The 286-nt window shown below is 50.7% G+C and overlaps 1 protein-coding gene across 1 annotated transcript in view; it reads left to right on the forward strand.

Moving 5' to 3' along the window:
* EMH_0058020 (SAG family member) overlaps nt 1-286 on the forward strand; it is a gene marked incomplete at both ends in the record, with an annotated part of 2,543 nt that overhangs the window by 178 nt on the left and 2,079 nt on the right. Inside the window, one exon of the mRNA XM_013501133.1 lies at nt 69-168. Coding sequence (XP_013356587.1) covers nt 69-168 — 100 coding nt within the window. The remainder of the gene's footprint in view (nt 1-68; nt 169-286) is intronic.

Raw genomic sequence — 286 nt, forward strand, 5'->3', positions numbered from 1 at the left:
CCTTGTTGTACGCACAATATCGGATGTTATCAATCCCTCCCAAGCCCCTGCATTCTCTCCCGTTGCAGCCTTTACGGCCGACCTCAAGGAATCGACAGGGATGTCATCCTCTGTGACTACACTGATGCGAACAGGGAGTTTTTCATTACGGGTCAAATTTGCACTCAAGTAGGCATCCGCATCGAACAGAGATCCACGACGAGAACATCAACAGCCGGTTGAGGCTTGGTCTCATTCGCAACTATGCAGTTGACGGCTTGAGAACGTGCAACATGGGGGGGAAATA

This window comes from Eimeria mitis, genomic scaffold (assembly GCF_000499745.2).
Source record: "Eimeria mitis Houghton genomic scaffold, Emh_scaff64, whole genome shotgun sequence".
Classification (NCBI taxonomy): domain Eukaryota; phylum Apicomplexa; class Conoidasida; order Eucoccidiorida; family Eimeriidae; genus Eimeria; species Eimeria mitis.